Below are 18,214 nucleotides of genomic sequence, written 5' to 3'. Positions count from 1 at the left end.
ATATTGCATACAGGTTTCGTCATTTTAGGAAGGATTAGATCTGTTGGAAAGGGTGCAGAAAAAAAAAAGGATATTCTTATCTAGAAAGTGTATGACTGTAAATTGTAATCTCTGTAAACTAGAGGTGCCTCCGTTGCCAGGTAGGAAAGAGCAGCAGTGCGTAGCACACGCTTCTTGATTAGACCGGGGTTCGAGCCCATCACCACCAAATACGGAGGATGTGGAAAGGTCAGGGAATGACCACCGCATATTCTCGGAGCAATATGGCCTTAGTTGCTAATGCTCCTAAAAACCAAATAACAAACAAACAAACAAACAATCTGTAAACTAGGAATCGGTGCAGTGACCTAAGTGAAGTGTACAAGACTTTAAAAGGTGAAGTTAACTAAATGCTCATGGCATCTTTACTCTTTTTGTGATGACTCCCACACATGGGTACATAAAGTTGAAAAAGGATGAGTGCGGTATAGATGTGCAGAAGTTCAAATTCAGCTGAAGTGTTAATTGATTGTTGGAATAACCTTCCACCTAGCGTTGTGGAAATGTGTAGTTGGAATGAATTTAAAGGTTTGTACAAATTATTACCAACACTAATGTCAATATTCCCTTTCAGTTCAGTTCTTTCTCCCACTCTTTTAATGGCTTTCTTCCACCCGACTGGAGGCGCCTCCGTGGCCAGGTGGGAAGGAGCAGCAGTGCGTAGCACACGCTTCTTGATTAGACCGGGGTTCGAGCCCGTCACCACCAAATACGGAGGATGCGGAAAGGTCAGGGAATGACCACCGCATATCCTGGAGCAATATGGCCTTAGTTGCTAATGCTCCTAAAAACCAAAATAACAAACAAACAAACAATCCATCCGACTGGAAATCCTCACCATAGTTTTGCTGCTTATAGCACAATACATTCCATTTTCATGTTTGAGAAACCTTGTACTACAAAAATAGCTTAAACTTCTCGAATAGACACCATTCCTTAAATACTGTTGAAGCTCTATATAACTAACCCCTCCCAGGGGAATGAGAAAAAAATGTCGTTATAATTGAAGGACATTATATTGATTGTTCATAAAATCAGCATCAAAACAAGTAAAAGCTTGAACATTTAATGTAATTTTTCTAATACAATAATTCTGTATACTATATATAGAATATACTATATTCTTATTTATAGTATGTTCTACAGCATTAAACAAGAAAATTATGATTGTTAATTTTGCATTGATTGTAGAGTGCAGTAAGGTTACAATTAAATTGTAAATTTTACTACATAGGCAACTTACTTATCAAGACCTAACAAGAGAATTGTTTAATACTTTAAAATAATTTGTCAAAATATGCTGCTTCAAAGGTGGGGCATATTTTTAGAGAGAATTATGAAGGTGTGGGATAGCAGTTATTTCACTTTTGCAGTTAGGCTGCACTTGAAAAAATCAACGTAAATGTTCTAATCCTTGATGAGCCTCTTTCCTGAAATATCTTGTTCAATCACAGTAAGTTCCTTGTCTTCATTTGTGCATATCCTGAAACGTACAATGTTTCCATCCACTTTTGCATAATCTTTGAAGCTTAAGTTTTGCTGTTAGTTTAAGTGATGATGCCCATTCTAAAATATTTATTCCCTATTATTGGACTGTTCTTCACAATTAATAGATGAAGAAGTATGTGAAACTTCACACATTGCATCATTCAAGGCGGTGAATCCAGCATGTTTGAAACAGTTGGCAATCACTTTTTCATCAACTTCATCCCATGCTGAAAGACATAAATACGTTGCCTGCAGAATGTTGATTTTGCTTTCAAGACATAGCACTATTTTGTTTAATAGCATTCTTCAGTAGTTTTTCTTAAAACACTGGATTACACCTTGATCAAATGGCTGAAAAATTAATGTATATTTGGTGGTAGGTACTTGACTGATTGCATGTAAGTCATTTACTTGAGGGGTGCAGTTTTCCACAAATATCTAAATTTTTCTATTCTCGCTCATCCTGTTATCTAAGCCTCTGATCCATTCTTTGTAGATTTGCATTGTCATCCATGCCTTTTGGTTTGCTTGATGCATAGTCCATAATGTCTTCAAACCTTTTAAGCATCGAGGCTTCTGGACTTTCAAAATGATTAAAAGAGGACATGTTTGCTGCTAGGAGAACGGTAATCCTTTGTTTGGTTTTTTTCTGCCACTACTTTTCTCACCTTTAAATGTAAGTGTTTTATCCAGTAGCAATTTAAAAAAGTCGTGACCGGCATTGAAGATGTCATTGTGGTCATATGTCAACAAAACATTTTTTGAATGATTTTCCTTCCATTCTTTTGTAGCATAAATGGTCCACAGCTGCACTTTTTGAAAGACAGTCCATGACAAGTCTTAAATTTCTGGAACCATTCAGCTGAAATTTTAAATTCTTCAATATCCATTCGATGTGCAAACGATTCAGCCTTAGCTTTTAAAAAATTACCATCTCTGGCAACATTTTGTGCACGCATCATCATTAGCCATTCCAAAAGTACCTTTTCAAGATCTGGATACTTCACCTTTCATGGTCAAATACTACCTGGTGCAGCAGATTTCTCAAAATCTTCAATCTTTTTCTGATCTTTCTGAAGAGAACGGAGTACTCTTAGGAATGCTGAACTGTTTGGCGATATCAGTCTTAGAATGCACACCATTATCTACAGCTTGCAAAATCCTAATTTTATCTGTGATTGTCAAAGCTATCCATTTTCTTGGAGCCCTCGGAATAATCATACACTCCAACAAATGAAATTAGCTTCTAACTAATGTTCATTTCATTACAGCACTGTGAGAAAAGAGCATTGGAAATCTTAAATGATTTCTCACAGTCATACTACGACCTTGTAAATTACTTCAATATATTTGAAGCATTCTGTCATTTTTAAACATGAATATTGTAATAAAACAAAAATTCAGATTAAGAAGCAGAAATTTATGGTTGTATAAGAAATCCTTTTATTTTCAGTGTCGTTATACTAAATGTAAAATAGCATTAGATTAATGAGAAATTGGCTGGGACCAACTACATAGGACAAATAGAGAGGATATAAAGGGACATAAAGAGCTTTGACTGTATTTCCTTAACTCATTAATTCATAATTCTTTAAAGTCTAATCTCCGGGTAATTCTCCAGAAGAAAAAAATTCAAATAATTTCAATCCTTCTCAGTTGTCTTATTTCTCATGTAAAAGAGTCTACTGCTCCTGTCCAAGTGTCATCTTTGATGACACTCAGATCTCCAGACACAATCACATCTCTATTTGAGAGTACTTTTACTCTTAATTCTCTCTTTGCATAAATACATCACAAATATTGCTTCCCATGCATTAGAAAAATTAGTCTCCCCACCACTTCAGCATTACTTCTAAACATCTACTCACTTTGTACAAATTTCAAATTGATTCTACCATGGAATATTGAATACCCACAAAATCTGTTTCTTTACTCTGTTCAAAAGAGACCAGTCAGTTTAGTCACCCTTCCTCTGTTACAAGGTATCTTCACTTTGTCATGTAGGCATTCAGTTTCGACTGCATGATTTTTCTGTAGATACATCCACGGACACTATTCTTCTTAATTGGCTTCTGCAATTTCCCCACTCATCAAAACTGGTCCAATGTGTACTGCAAGCAGTCAGCTTCCGTTCACTTTCCAATTCAGCAGGTCTGTGCTAGGTAACAGGGGGGGGGGAGAGAGAGAGAGAGAGAGAGAGAGAGAGAGAGAGAGAGAGAGAGAGAGAGAGAGACTGTTTTTAAAGGATACACTTAAATAGAATGGGCACAAGAGTTTTTGTTGATGCTGTCAAGTCAGCATTCGGTGGGTTAAAAACTGCTAACCTGGGGGGGGGGGGGGTGGAGGATATACAAACTAATAGATTAACAGCAATGCTGCACACAGAAGTGAAAGTGATTCTTGCACTACATATATTGGCACATACAGCAGCCTGAAAAATGAGGATTTAGAGACTTCAAGGCCTGCTGGGATTCACCATGTGACAAGAATATACAGGACTTGCAGTAGGGTTACTAAAAGCAAAACAGGAAATCATAAAAAAGTTAGTTTTAATTGCAGATTAATTTTTATACTTTTACAAATTAATCTGCAGTGAAATCACTAAGCAGGTTAGGTAAGCAAAGGCAAATTACAAGAAGTCTGGCTAAGACTGCACAGTTTGCATTATGTTAGTATTAGTATTAATCAAATAGTGCATGGAAGCCACATGCATTAGTAGAGGCACATGATGCAAGAAAGCAAGCTTATGCAGCATCAGCCCCAAAAAAAAAAAAAAAACTCTCCCAGCCTTAAATTTATTTAGGTTATCAAGTTCCACAACAAAGGATGGAAGTCTGTTCCACCAACCAACTACCTGCTGGCTAAATGCAAACTTCTGCACATCTATCCTACATCTGTCTTTCCTCAATTTGAATTTATGTCCTCTCAGGTGATTATTTTGAGCAAGAGGAAGTACCCATCAGTATTGAGCATGCTCAAACCATTCAAGGCTTTATACACCTCAATCAGATCACCTCACAGGTGCCTAGTCTCCAGAAACTGTAATTTGCAAAACTTAAGCCTTTCTTCATAAGAGCAACCTTTTGTTCCATTCACTAATCTTGTTGCCATTCTCTGTACTCACTCCAACAGCTCTACATCCTTCTTAAAATGAGGCCTCCAGACCTGTATACAGTACTCAAGGTGTGGCCTGACCATATACAAGGAGATAATCACCTACTTATCCCTGCTAGAAAAATTCCTGTATATTGTTGACAAGTCACCATGAGCTACTCTTGCAGACTGTTTACACTGCTCAGAAAACTTCATATCTGCCTGCACAGTTACCCCCAGGTCCTTTTCGTTCTCTACCACTGTCAGTGTAGTGCCACAGAGTTGATACTTCCCATATGTAGTACTTCATGTTTGTCAAAGTTAAACTTCATTTGCCACCTCTCAGCCCATCTGCTCAACTTTTCTAGATCCTGTTGCAGCAGCGTGTCATTGGTGTCCTTAACAACCCTGCCAACCTTCGTATCGTCTGCAAACTTTGACATTAAATTTGATATACCATTATCAATATAATTTATAAATACAGAAAAAAACAATGGACCCAACACTGAACCCTGAGGGACTTCACTAATAACATTATTCCGCAATGAGCAGTGACCATTGATTGCCACTCTATCTTCTCCTACCCAAACATCCTTTAATCCATTGTAGCAATTGCTACAATGGATTAAAGTTATTGCTACAATGGCAATTATGGCATTAAATTGCCCTTAATGCCATACTACTCCAATTTGTAAAGTAGTCTTCCATGTGTACTTCTAAATATATATATGTACTTCCATATACTTCTAAAATCGAAGTATATGATATCAAAATTATTTTTTACATCCAATTCCACTGTGACTACATCATATTCTCCAATCAAATTTGTTGAACAAGACTTGCCTTTAACAAACCCATGCTGTGTCTCAACTATAACTGCAGTCTTGTCTAGATGATCCTGCATCGCTTCCTTAACCAGTGACTCCATTATTTTCCTGTACCAGAAGTTAGACTAACAAGTACGTAATTACTCATATCACCCTTTGATTCCCCCTTTGTGAATTGGGGACACATTTGCACATCTCCAGCCCATGGGTATGTCCTCTGAGTCCAAGGAAGCTTTCATAATTATGGCTGAGAGTTTGCTTACTTCCTTTGCTACCTCCTTTAATATAACCGGATAGATTCCATCCAACCCAGGTGCCTTTCTTATGTTCAATTTCAAGAATTTCTCCTCCACTTTGCTCTCAGTTATTACAAAATCATTTAGCTCTCTGCTAGAGTTTGATAAGCTTTTGTACTCCACTTCCCTACAGACTTCCTCATGTGTGAACGTAGATGCAAAATACTCATTCAGTTTGTTAGCTATCTCAGCAGGTTCATCAACAATCGAACTGTCGATATCAAGTGGACCAATCTGATTCTTCCCTGTCCTTCTAGAGTTACATAAGTAAACTAGTCTGATATTTTTTTTTTTCTTCATGTCTTTTGCCAAAGATTTCTCATAATCTGCCTTTGCTTGCCTTCATATCAGTTGACACAGAAGAATATAAGCTAGTCTGTTAATCAAGTCACAAAGGATAACCTCCTTTGTGACTTGATTAACAGACTAGCTTATATCTACCATATTCTTCTGTGTCACCTGATAATTTATATGCAACCCATGCATTTTTCTTCTCTGCCACGAGTCTCATTAGTTCATCTGCCATCCATTTAGGCCTAAACCTTGAAAAGTATTTCTTAGTCAGAACAAAAAGCCTAGTAACTTCTAAGATTACTTCCTTGAATGCATTTCATTTAGATTTTGCTGTTAGTAACATCATCATTGATCCCATTGTATAGAATTTAAAAACTGTCTAAGACCACTGTAGTCACCTTTACAAAAGCAAAAACCTTTCTCCTTACCCCTGAAAGTAGTTACATCCTTAAGTAAATCTGACATCAGCACACTGTCATCACTGCCACCTAGTGGTTCCTTTATCTGCAGATTCTTAATGCATGAAGAATCACTACTGATAATCAGATCAAGAGTATTACTCCCTCTAGCTGCCTCTTGAACATGCTGCTGTAGAAAACAAGCATCCAATAAATCTACAAAAGCATTCCTATTGTGTGAGTGACCAACACATAAGTTCCAGTCAATATCTGGGAAGTTAAAATCACCCATTATAAGACAATCTGATTTACTGGCCTACTTTGTTTCTCTGTACAGGTGGTCATTGTACTCCTTTGAAGAGATTGGCCTCTGATGGAAATCACGATTTTGAAAGCTATGTCCATAACACTTTTAGCATTTAATCTTTTGTTGGCTGACACTTGTTGGTAGATGATACAGTGGTAACTCAAAAAATCTGGGAATTCATCATCCTTTTGGCACAATGTGATGAATCCATTAAGATGCCCCATCATTGCTTTAGCTCCATCTATTGTTACTGACGTGAGCTTTAAATAGTGTTGATTTAATTTTTTCAATAAAATTTTTTAATGCGTTAGATATATCAGGACCTCTAGTTCTTTCTTTTAACAAAGCCATACCCAGCAGTTCTTCTCTAGTGGCAGAATAATTTTAAAAAACTATATGAATAAAAACGAGCAATTGAGCAGTGTCACTGACATCTGTAGATTCATCCAGTTGTAAAGAAAAGGACACACAATTAGCAATACAATCATGCAGTTGTTCGCTCACATTTTTACTCATTTTTTTGATACATCACCATCACAGTATTTCAAGATAATTGCATATCTTCAGGAGCACTTCTAATTTCATTTTTGTTCTTAAACTTTTCAAAAAGAGAATCTTATTTCTAAAAATGCATCTTTGATGAATGACTATCAGAAAATGGTTTGCATTTTTTTGTAAGAAGATTAAATTATGCTTTAATTACACTTTAAATTATGCTACAGTTGCTGAATTATGCTGCTTTAGGTTATAAATTAGGCGTCATGAAGAAATTTTGTTGTGTGAATAATCTGGATTAAGTTCTTTTAATTAATTTTTTCTAAGGTCACTATTAGGCAGAAAATCCAATTGGTATTTACCATGGAGTGCATTGAAGTGCCTTTCTAAATTTCCTTTTTTGGGTATAGCCACTGAAGCATTGCAAATCAAGTAACAACATTTTTCTTTTATCATTACAAAAAAGTATTCTAGTTCCCACTCGATGAAAATGATACTCTTTTTCATAGTATTCATTTTAAATCAAAGGGTATTAAATTAACATATAAGTACTATCCAGTTATTAATATTAAGTAAGCTAAATAAGAATTCGACACATGTACTATGCTTTCCACAACGTAACTGCGTGAATTTCCACTAGACAAGCCTAGCGACTGTCATATAGTTCAACAGATTTGTAATAAGCGTATGCAGTGGGTCGTATGATAATAATATTTAGATTTTGACTAATATATTTTTTATATATTTAAAATTCATCATGATTGATCGAAATTAAATCCGTGATCGACTTGTTGGGCACTCTTGCTATATATATATGCTGACCGGGCTAGCCGGGTGGGTAAAGTGCCGGCCTAAGAACCCAAAGGTCACGGGTTTGAATCCCACCTCGGGCTTGGATAAAAGTACTGCAAAAACCTTGGGAGGTCATTATTAAACAACTACCAAATAAAAAAATTAAAAAAATCCTGCTATATTATATTCTTGCTTCCTAATATAATTTGCCACTACTAATGCTAAGTAGTTTTTAAATCAGAAGAGAAAATTTTTCATAATTTTTTTTGTAAGAAAAATCTTTGAATTGATTATTTTAAATTTCACTATGAAATATGTTATGACTCTTGATATTTTAAGGAGTCCTTATGTGCTGTAATGTAATAACTTGGAATTTAGCACGTATCAAGTTTCCACGTGCACTGAAATGCATTTCGGGAACCCAACCCGTATATAACGCAAGCGCGCTCTCTTCCCCCCCTCCACTATAGCTAACTGAAGACGAGGAAACTCGAAAGTCGCTCGTGCGTGATTATTAGCTTATATTTTCCTTTCTTTTTTTCTCTTCATTTAATTTAATTTAATTAGGCAACCATGGAAGGTGCACTTTCCTTTCTTAAAAATTTTTCTACAGCCCATAACTTAATTTTAAACCCATAATCCCTGTAAAGTATTAGAATCCTATAACCACTATGTATGTGGTAAAACCCTCCACCAGCTAAGCGGATTACTATGAGGTGAGTGCTGAAAAATTAAGCTAAGCTATACATACGATCTAGAAATATGTTATGTTAAAAGAATGTTTAAAGCATTTCTACCTGCACTAAACCAAATATCTTCTTATTGCCACCCTGAAATTAAGTACAAATGGAAAATAGTCATTGTGGTGTTTTCTTAGCACATTTTTAATCTTTACTGTCATTGCTACTTCATCATAAAAAAGGACTTTTTATATGAATTTTTATTTCAGTTTCTTAATTTGAATTGATATTGCATTCACATGATTTCTTTTCTTTTTTGCTGTTTTGTCTTTAAATTGAATATGAAGTGCATTTCAAATGTCATATTTTTAACATGATTATCTAGTTGACTGAAAATTCCCTTGGTTTAAATTGATTAATTTACTTTAAAACAGAGTTAATTGCCTTTGATTAGTGAGTTTGAATTGTAGCGTTCTGTGTGTTAGTTTTGGCACTGTTCTTCTAGGATAACGAGGGGATAATCTTAGGGATTTATTGAAGTGAAGCCAAATAAGCAGCAGTGAATTCTCCTCTTTGACATGCTGAAGCTTTGGTGGAGAGGCATCTAAAAGAGGCTAAAAATATATATATGTGAATTCATTTGTACTAAAGCAGTAGAGGATGCCTAATTAACACGTTTACTGTTAGCTTTTCTGGTGTCCTTTTTGAGTCGAACCAGGATTGACTCAATCTGGATTGGAAAGTGCAGAGACATTTTTTTGGCTTCGTTCTCACTATGATTGAAGTAGTCAGCCTTTGACGAAAGGTTGCTTGACAAAACTCTGGTGGCGCCTCCGTAGCCAGGTGGGAAGGAGCAACAGTGCGTAGTACACGCTTCTTGATTAGACCGGGGTTCGAGCCCGTCACCACCAAATATGGAGGATGCGGATAGGTCACGGAATGACCACTGCATATTCCCGGAGCAATATGGCCTTAGTTTCTAATGCTCCTAAAAACCAAACAACAAACAACAAAACTCTGGTTTTTCTTATGTCAAATTGGAAGAAAAAGTGTAAAAATAGGGTGGTCCCCCCCCCAAGTGAATTAAAAACCCAGTGCCACACATTTCCATAAGATAGCAGTGAACTTGTTAAGCTGGTCAGATTTGGCACGTCATCGTTATCCATAGGGTTCTTGAATGGGAAGAAATATAATCAAAACTCAGTTTCTGAAAAATTGTACATCCTATAATAATATATATAATAAATATAATATTATTTTATAAGTCAACATTTAAGTTTGTATTTCTGTTACCTTGCTTGTATAGTAATTTTTGTATTTTCAGACTGACTTAAGGACTTTGAAACAAAATTTAATTTGTCTATTGTATTTTGTATTTTTCTTAGAAAGTGAGCCTGTTTTACTGAGACAAACTTCAGTTACCCTTGGTTTAGGTATTTATTTATTTATTTTAAGCAATTTATTACATAATTCTAAGAAATAAATCCTTTTACTACAGTAGAGTTCTGTTTCAGCAAACTTTTCTGAATTTTTTATAAACAATTTCTTGTAAAAAATTTTGTTCAAATATTTCTGTTTGTTTCTTCTTTAGTTTTCTTAAATTACAGCTTTCATACTAATAATAAATAATACAAAAGCAAATATAGTAAAATTAAATATTATATACAGCGTAAGTCAAAAGTAGCTTCACAGCTTTAAATATGTTCACTACAGTTACCATGTGCCAACAGTAGTAAAACAAGAGTTAAATTTGAATTTTTATGCTTTTTGTTGGTTGACAAAGTAACCAGTGGTAGTGGTAGTGGTGGTGGTGTTATATTAAAAAGAAATGCTGATATTCTGGTGCAGAAAGAGCACAATGTATTTTTGGGAGGAAAAATTATTTTTTCCATCCAGAAAGCTCAAATTCATACCGAGTTTGGTAAAACTCCAATTAGCCCAAGAAAAAGTCACCAGATGGTCTGTGCACCATGAGATGAAGACAGCCAGGCACACCATAAATGAGATAAATGAAGGAATTGTTGAAGTTTGGAGTTTTATGTACATTTTACAAAAATCAATGAATCATGCCATAATAGAATATACTCAAAAACTGGAATCTAATCTGGAAAGAATTCCATAAGTGGTTTAATCTAAAACTACAAGTTCAGATGGTACAAGCCATTATAACTGACAACAAGATCAGTCATCTCACATTTGGTGTGAACAGATTTTATTAGGTTGTCTGAAGATGCAGCACTGCTTAAATTTTTTGTTTAGTGATGGTACACATTGCAGACAGGCTGCCAGGGCAGGTCATGGGGTTTTGTCAATGATATATAGGAATTTTGTTGCAGGGAAAAGGAGGTGATTATCCCTCTGTATAAGGAAATGGTCAGGCCACGCCTTGAGTACTGCGTACAGGTCTGGAGGCCTCATTTTAGGAAGGATGTAGATTTACTTGAGCGTGCAGAGAAGGGCAACAAGATTGGTGAGGGGAATGAAGGGATCCTCTTATCAAGAGAGGCTTAAGTTCTGCAAATTGCAGTGGGTGGAGACTAGGCACCTGCGCGGTGATCTGATTGAGGTGTATAAGGCCTTGAATGGGTTCAGCACGCTGAATTCTGATGGGATCCTTCCACTTGTTCAGATTACGAACCTAAGGGGGCATAAATTCAAATTAAGAAAGGACAGATGTAGAATAGATGTGGGAAATTTGCCTTTAGCCAGCGGGTGGTTAATTGCTGGAACAAACTTCCATCTGTTGTTGTGGAAGTTGATAGGTTGAATAAATTTAAGGAGGAACTGGACAGGCATTTGGATGGAATGGTGTGATTTTTTTTTTTTTTTTTTTTTTGGATGATGCTGCATAAGCTCATACATTTGCTTTCTTGCATCACATGTCACTACTACTACTACTATGAGATTGTGCTAAAGTAAAAAGCCAACATAGTTTTGGAACATGTCTGACACAATCCCAAAGTTAATTTTTGTGATTGTGTTTTTTGTTCTGCAATTTTCTGAAAGGTGTGCGCCCATTCTGCTTTTCAGAAAGACCAATAATCACTTCTGTGTATCAAGCATTGTGGAGAATTATCTAATGCAGAAAATTGCTCTTGGGCTCCTGGCAACAATGTGTGTGCGCTTTTTCTTTTTTATTTTGCTTAAAACATCTGTTAGGCAAATCTTTATTTTTTCTACATGTGCATAACATCTTAAGTTTTCCTCACTTACCTTTGAATATTTGTTATTCCAACATAATTTCTTATTTCTAATATGGTCTTGCTGTTGCTTCCATTAGCAGTCCCATATTTTTTTTTTTTTTTGATCTGTGTTGTCATTAAAGAATGCTCTTAGATACACAGAATTAATAACTATTCCTTTTTTTTGGTTATTTAGTTTACAAGCTAAATTTTCCTTATCTCACTTGACTCAAACTTCTTCTTGCATGAATAATTTTCATGCCAAATTCTTATACATGTTTTGTGCATGTGAATCTAATGGTGTCATTGATTCTTCTCTTGTGCAATATTTTGGCAGTAATTGATGATTTCATGTTTTTCTGACATAAGTGCTACATAAGTGTGTTCTAATACTGTGATATATAAGCATCTATAGTATTCCTATAATAAGTTTCGTAATTTTCTCTGACTACCAAATGTAAAGGTGTAAGTTATCTCCAAATCTGTTCTGCCATATTTGCTGATATTATTTAGGTCCAAAGCAGGTGAACTCTAACAACATTGTTGGAACCAAGTCTTTCAGTTTGTATTTTGGAATCATAAAAAACATTATGGGAAACTTAAACAACAAACAAACAGTTTATGCAATTCCTTGCACACCAGACTCTATGTTGTGTGTGTGTGTGTGTGTGTGTGTGTGTGTGTGTGTGTGTGTGTGTGTGTGTGTGTGTGTGTGTGTGTGTGTGTGTGTGTGTGTGTGTAATACATATACATACATATGTACATATACATATCAATATCTAAATGTACAATTAATTGTGGAATGTTTTCGGTAAATGGTGTTTGCCTATAGGTATTAGCGGTTCAGGTGATCAGGTAAGCCCATAAAGGCTATCTTAATTCTGTAGGGCCTATAAACATATATTTATGTAGTTTTTAACCTAATGGTAAGGAAAATTTCATTACAATTGGCTGATGATTTTTCATTACCTGCAGCTAACAACTAATCAAAATTAATGATTATTCTTATAACTATTCTTATTTTAAATTACAATACAAATTTAATATTATTATGCACTTTAATTTAATACATTCCATTACATGGTCATCAATCCCCTCAGGGGATTGATGACCATCAATTTGTCAGGGGCTTTGAGCGGATCGATGGCCCATTTGATGTAATGCCTCATACATACCCGTTTCTCTTGTCACTATACCAGTTTTGCTAGTCTTTAGTTTAAGTATGTTTATATTAATTATATTGTAATATTTAAATTTTTGTATTAATATTTTTTGTTCTTGTTAGCGTTCTATGCAGCAAACTGGGATAGTTGACACAAAGCCCTACGGGTATGTATCCGAATATGTGAAGGTTCTTACTTACCGTTACTAGTCCAGTAGATGTAGTTTAGAAAGGGGGAACTGCCTTCCTTCTAAATGTTTTATATGTAGCAAAGTTTGGCCGCATAGTCACACTTACTGTAATCAATGGCGTGATGGTGTATTAGCTTCGGGGCCCTGTTATCCTATGCTAATGTTTGTGGTGGGGGGGGGGGATTTTTAAGTGGTTGGGTGCAACTTTGGTGATTGGGTAGTTGTTATGCTGTTAATTCTATATGCGATAATTAACACTGGAATTTATACACTTATTACATATTGTATTTACCTATGTATTTACATTTTCTTTTAACATTTTCTTTTGCCATACCTTGGACTGTGTCGGTATAGCTTTTCTAAGGCATAACAGCCCTCGGTATGGCTATTTACATATTTACAGCCTCTTGTTAGGTGATGTTTTGTTGATATTTTAATCTGGGGGGTATTTTTTGGATTCGGGTTGTAGTGCAGTCAGACGACGAGCCTTGTCTGAGCGCAATAGACCCATTTAAAACTTGGGAATAAAATAATTTATTGCTTTGGCATTTCTAGGGTATTTTCAATAAATGTATGTGGGTTGATATTAGGGTGGTTTGCTCTTATGTAAGTGTGTGTGGCTGTTTTTATATGATGCCTGCTTGTATTGGTTGGTTATTTTGTTTATCATGAGCATTTTTATGAGTTTTTGTATGGCTTCTTTTGTGCTATTTATATTGTTGCATATTTTTAACAACCTGTTTGTTCGATCTCTTATGGTGTTTCCATGTATGTGTTTGGCTATATTGCTTTCCCAGTGTGTTAGCTTTATAGTAGTGAAGTTGAAGAGATCTCTCTTATCATAGTGATGTGTATGTACTATGTTTTGGTTGATAGTAATTTTGCTGTTTAAATAGACGACTTGCTGGTTGTTATGCAGGTTTGTGCGTTCTATAGCCAGGTCTGTTGGGTAAATTTCTTGTGCCACTGTTCCAAAATTGTCATTGTTTATCCCTAGGACATCATCTATATATCTGTAAAATGTAACATTATCTATGATTCTGCTTTTATAGTGGTGCAGGTAAAGGTTAGCTATGGAGCAAGAACTGCTAGAACCCATAGCTATCCCCCTGCTTTGTATGTATATTTTGTCTCCCATGAGTACGTAGTTGCCTTTTATACTGAGTTTGTTGAGGTCATTCCAATATTGTTTGTTGCATTTAATAACTTTGTGATATTTTTCGTAGTATTGCTGGAGTATTATGGTTAAGTTGTCGTGAGAAATGCTTGTGGATAGGTTTTTAAAATCGTATGTATATATACTTTTGATGTTATTGTTTTGGTTTTTGATATATTCCAAATATTTTTTGTTGTCAGTGATGATTCTGGAGTTTTGATTTCATTTGTTATGTGTTTTAATTTTTCTTCCATTATCTTATTAGAGTATTTTAAGTAACTATTTTTGCCTGATGTAATAAATCTTTTTCTGGTAGGTAGGTAGGTACCTTGTGAAACTTAGGTATCTAATATATGTAGGGTATTGTATCCTGTCTATTTTTATTTTGAGCTTTTTGTGCATGGCCAAAATTTTCTTACTGATGCTGTTTGGATCAGTGCTTGTATATTTGTATGTGTCATTGTGATACAATTCCTCTTTGATTGTTTCTATGTAGAATTTTTTTACAGATAATGCTGAATTTGTTGTTTTCCTTATCTGTGCTTGTGATCACAAATTTATTTTGCAATTCTTTTACTTTGCAGTTGAAGTTTCCAGGTTTATCCTGTTTATCATATTTTTGTAGTGCTGTGTTTTCTCTGAAATCAGTATGTTTTCAGTGGTGGTGCAAATCGAGCTTTGAAAAGATTCTATTGGTTCACTGTGTTTGTATGCAGCTTTTAATGCGAATTGTAGTAGATCTGCGTGTATTGATTTTCATATGTTTTTCAAGCTGACTGGGGTGTTAGGTCTGAATTTTGTACCTTTTTTCATGGTCTCTTTTAGTGTGCCCCCTCTTCAATAATGTTGAGGTTGCCTGTGATTATATGGTTGTAATACGTGTTTATGTAGTCTTTATATTTGCTTTCCTGGCAGTGACAGGGTTGGTCTACTTCATCCATATTGCTAATAGTGTTTTTGTAGTTGCATATTGTTAACCCTATGGGCTTGGTGTAGCTGTTTCTAACTTTAATTTGGATGTTTGTAATTGGTAGGTAATCTTTATTTTTATTGATAATGTCACTGAATTTGAAATGGTCGTATGATTTGTTTAGGAATTTGATAATGCAGTATTCTAATTTGGGTTTGTGGTCATAGTCTATGCTAATTCTGAATTTAAATATGTCTTCTAGGGCATTATTGAGGTGTTTGTTCTGTGTTTTGTGCTTTTGGTAAATCTTATTTAATGCTTTTAGCTTGCTTAATTTAATGGCAAATAGGGTGTTGTGGATGTTTTTTATATTTATGGGTTCGGTGTTCCAATCCGTGATAAGTTTTTCAAAGTCTTTTATGTTTCATGTGTTTTTATAGTGGTTTTCGTTATGTTCTTGCAAAATTTTTGGTACTTAATCCCATTAATACTCCAATTTTTATTGAGCTGATGCATCTACACCATTTTTCAGCTCAATATCAAGTTTTATCTCCAACCGAATTACATTATATGAATTTTGTATCTCCTATTAAGTTATAACGTTATGTTTGTAAAATCTAAGTCGTTACATGTATTAATTTAAAATCTTACATTTGCAAAATCAAAGTAGTTATAATAGATAACTAATTTAACTATCTATTGCCACCCATGTGGTTCTATCTCTCATGCTAGCTATCTATGCCAAATCGCCTATTCTAAACGTTCTGTGAATATTACTGTCATACGTTACGATCTAGTGACAAATTAAATTATTAAATCATGCAAGTAGTGCTATAATTTATAATCCTCTGTTAATACTGATTACACTGCTACAAGTTTTGTTGAACTTCCAGTATCTGCTATTTCGATACGAAAAACAATGGCTGTAGATTTGAATGCTGCTGTCTCTACAATGCCCAGAAATTGACTGTGGTTTCTATGCAATTACAAGGCCGAGTAAAGAATAAATGCACCAATTTAATCAGAAAATCACAAAAAAATACTATACTAAAAACACAAAAAAATACTATACAAAAAATACTATACTATACTAAAAACAATTTTCAAATCAATAAATAAAAAAAAATCCACAGCAGTTTTGCTGGTGGGAGTTGCCTGTCTTTGGACCCTTTGAAAAAGCTCAATGTCTTTTTTCAGATGAGGTCTCCATACTTGAATGCAGTATTCCAAATATGGTTTTACAGTTGCCTTTTAGAATGGAATTATGACCTTCCTATCTGTACAGGATAGCATCCTGTACAGATTCGCTATTCTAAAGTTCAGCCGGATTTTCTGTTCTGGTAGATTCAACTGTTTGCATTATTTCTTCAATACTGCTTTGCCTTTACTTTACATTAAAACTATCAATAGAATCATCATCAGATGGTCGGTCAGCAAACGTGACATTTGGCCATAATTTCCTCCATGCTCTCACAAGAGTGACAGGTTTTACAGTATCCCAAGAAATTGCAGTAGAAATTGCATCTTTAATTTTTCAAGGATCAAGGAGTTTTGGATAACTCCTTCATCCATGAGCTGAATGAGAGAAGTGACATTGGATGGTAAATAACAGGAAAAAATATTTTTACAATCAGAAACTAATTTGGATTCATGAGGATGGGCCCTACAGTTATCAAGAAGTAAGACACATTTAAAATTTGGACTCTTTCCCCATATCACATAAATTCTTTCGAACTGCTGGAACAATCTGTGCAGGCAGATATGAAGTTCTCTGAGCAGTGCAGACGGGCTGCAAGAGTAGCTCATGGTGTATTGTCAATGATATATCGGAATTTTTCTAGCAGGGATAAGGAGGTGATTATTCCTTTGTATAAGGCAGTGGTCAGGCCACACCTGGAGTACTGTATACAGGTCTGGAGGCCTCATTTCAAAAAGGATGTAGAGCAAGTACTGGAATGAGTACAGAGAAGGGCAACAAGATTAGTGAATGGAACAAAGGGGTGCTCTTACGAAGAAAGGCTTAAATTTTGCAAATTTCAGTGTCTGGAGACTAGGCACCTGCAATGTGATCTGATTGAGGTGTATAAAGCCTTGAATGGTTTGAGCATGTTCAATACTGATGGGATTCTTTCTCTTGCTCAGAATAATCACCTGAGAGGGCATAAATTCAAATTTAGAAAAGACAGATGTAGGATAGACGTGCAGAAATTTGCCTTTAGCCAGCGGGTGGTTGGTTGGTGGAACAGACTTCCAGCCCTTGTCATGGAAGTTGATAGCCTAAATAAGTTTAAGGCTCAGCTGGACAGGTATTTTGAACGAACAGAGGGGTGAAGTGGAAGTGGTTTTTTTTTTTTTTTTTTCTTGGCTGATGCTGCATAAGCTTGCTTTCTTGCATCAAATGCTAATACTAATGCTAAATTCTTGAGTGAGCCAATCTTGAATGCACGCTATAGAGTTAGCCTTGGATCACATTAGTAAATGCCAATACCAATGGTTCATTTTATATTCCGACTCTCTCAGCGTGTTACAGGCTTTAATAACTGTGAGATATAATTTTCATCCAGTTCTGTCTAGCATTCAGCAGAAGATTCACTTCCTGCTTCTGCTGTATTCCCAGCCATATTGGGATTAGGGGAAATGATTTAGCATTAGCATTATTAGCATCAGCCAAAAAAAAAAAAAAAAAAAAAAAACCACTTCCACTTCACCCCTCTGTTCGTTCAAAATACCTGTCCAGCTGAGCCTTAAACTTATTTAGGCTATCAACCTCCACCACAAGGGATGGAAGTCTGTTCCACCAACCAACCACCCGCTGGCTAAAGGCAAATTTCCGCACGTCTATCCTACATCTGTCTTTCCTCAATTTGAATTTATGCCCTCTCAGGTGATTATTCTGAGCTAGAG

General features: G+C 35.4%; 1 protein-coding gene across 1 annotated transcript in view; it reads left to right on the top strand.

Moving 5' to 3' along the window:
- The window catches only part of LOC150078024 (C-Jun-amino-terminal kinase-interacting protein 4-like), a 518,865-nt gene that overhangs the window by 327,123 nt on the left and 173,528 nt on the right, over window positions 1–18,214 (top strand). Inside the window, exon 19 of the mRNA XM_090385183.1 lies at window positions 10,095–10,142. Within this exon, the coding sequence (XP_090241309.1) occupies window positions 10,095–10,142 (48 nt within the window). The remainder of the gene's footprint in view (window positions 1–10,094; window positions 10,143–18,214) is intronic.

This window comes from Mastigoproctus giganteus, chromosome 11 (genome assembly GCF_048544385.1).
Source record: "Mastigoproctus giganteus isolate SK-2022 chromosome 11, ASM4854438v1, whole genome shotgun sequence".
NCBI lineage: Eukaryota > Metazoa > Arthropoda > Arachnida > Uropygi > Thelyphonidae > Mastigoproctus > Mastigoproctus giganteus.
Note: the sequence above shows the minus strand (reverse complement) of the source record. Positions and strands in the feature narration are given on the sequence as shown.